The sequence below is a fragment of the Aureococcus anophagefferens genome (genome assembly GCF_000186865.1).
Source record: "Aureococcus anophagefferens unplaced genomic scaffold AURANscaffold_383, whole genome shotgun sequence".
In the NCBI taxonomy this organism is placed as follows: domain Eukaryota; class Pelagophyceae; order Pelagomonadales; family Pelagomonadaceae; genus Aureococcus; species Aureococcus anophagefferens.
Window position 1 is genome coordinate 3,199 of NW_008705892.1, and position 1,240 is coordinate 4,438.

At 74.8% G+C, this 1,240-nt stretch overlaps 2 protein-coding genes across 2 annotated transcripts in view; one reads left to right on the plus strand and one right to left on the minus strand.

Moving 5' to 3' along the window:
* The window catches only part of AURANDRAFT_68787 (hypothetical protein), a gene marked incomplete at both ends in the record, with an annotated part of 3,907 nt that extends 3,192 nt beyond the window's left edge, over positions 1-715 (minus strand). Inside the window, one exon of the mRNA XM_009044517.1 lies at positions 188-715. Coding sequence (XP_009042765.1) covers positions 188-715 — 528 coding nt within the window. The remainder of the gene's footprint in view (positions 1-187) is intronic.
* A 206-nt stretch (positions 716-921) lies between these two features.
* On the plus strand, positions 922-1,236 carry AURANDRAFT_8521 (hypothetical protein; the record flags this gene model as incomplete). The annotated part of the gene is made up of 1 exon (XM_009044515.1): positions 922-1,236. A coding segment is annotated over one exon (315 nt), but the record flags the coding sequence as incomplete, so codon positions are not given.
* Positions 1,237-1,240: the final 4 nt, after the last annotated feature.

The window sequence follows — 1,240 nt, forward strand, 5'->3', positions numbered from 1 at the left end:
CCGCGCCGTCGGAGCCGTCGGCGGCCGCGAGGGCCAGGTCCTTGGCCGCGCCGTCGAGGCTCGAGGTTAAAGCGGCGGCCTGCGCGGCGCCGCCGGGCGCCAGCGCGAGGAGCGGCGCCATGGACTGCAGCGCGTCGCGCAGCGGGCCGTCGACGGTGCGCCGCAGCGCGCGCGCGGCGGCGCGCACGGCCTCGTCGGTCTTGGCGGCCTCGGCGACGTCGCCGAGCGCCGCGGCCGCGGCCGCCGTCGCCTCGAGGCCTTGCTTCTGGCGCCGGGCGAACGCGTCGCGGAACGCGGCCTCCGGGTTCCGCGCGCGGCCACCGCAGTGCACGAAGCTGTCGAGGACGTCGTCGAGCGCGCGGCAGCGCCGGCGCGTCGCCGTCTCGACGACGACGGCCGCGGCGCCGCAGCGCGCGACGCCGCCGGCCGCGACGCGGACCGCGAAGCGCTCGGCGGGCGGCGCGACGCCGTCGTCCGCGACCGCGCGCACCGCCGTAGCGCCGCGCGCGAAGAGCAGCCGCGCGCCGGCGGCGACGAACACGGGGTCTCGCGCATCGACGTCGACGACGACGCAGCCGCCGCCGCCGGAGATCTCGTCGAGCTGCGACGCCAGCGCGTCGTCGACGACGTCGTCGACGCTGTCGAGCAGCGCGTCGGCGAGTTCGGCGTCGAGCGCGTCGCCAAAGGCCTCGGCGACGTCCGCGCCCCAGCTCATTGTGCTTTGAAAAGTGTTTTTTTAGAGCTCCATGCTCTTGCAGTCGGCTCTTGTGGTAATTTTTGGAGCAACGTTGCAACCGAGCACATTCTGGCACGATGGCGAGCGCTCTCGCGACCGCCACGAGCGCTCTCGTGACCGGCGGCGCTTTAGGCCTCGGCCGCGCCGCGGCCGCGCGCATCGTCGGCGCCGGCGGCACGGTGTGCATCTTCGATTTCGACGAGGAAAAGGGCAAGGCGACGGCCAAGGAGCTCGGCGCCTCGGCCATCTTCCAGCAGGGCGACGTGCGCGATCCCGCGGCCGTGGCGCACGCGCTCGAGGCCATGGTGAGCGCCTTCGGGCGCGTCGACGCCGCCGTGTCCTGCGCGGGCATCGCGCCGCCGGCGAAGACGCTGGGCAAGAAAGGGCCGCACTCGCTCGCGCTCTTCGAGGACGTGCTCGGCGTCAACGCGGTCGGCACGTTCAACGTCGCGCGCCTCGCGGCGGCGGCCATGGCCAACAACGAGCCCGACGCGGCGGGCATGC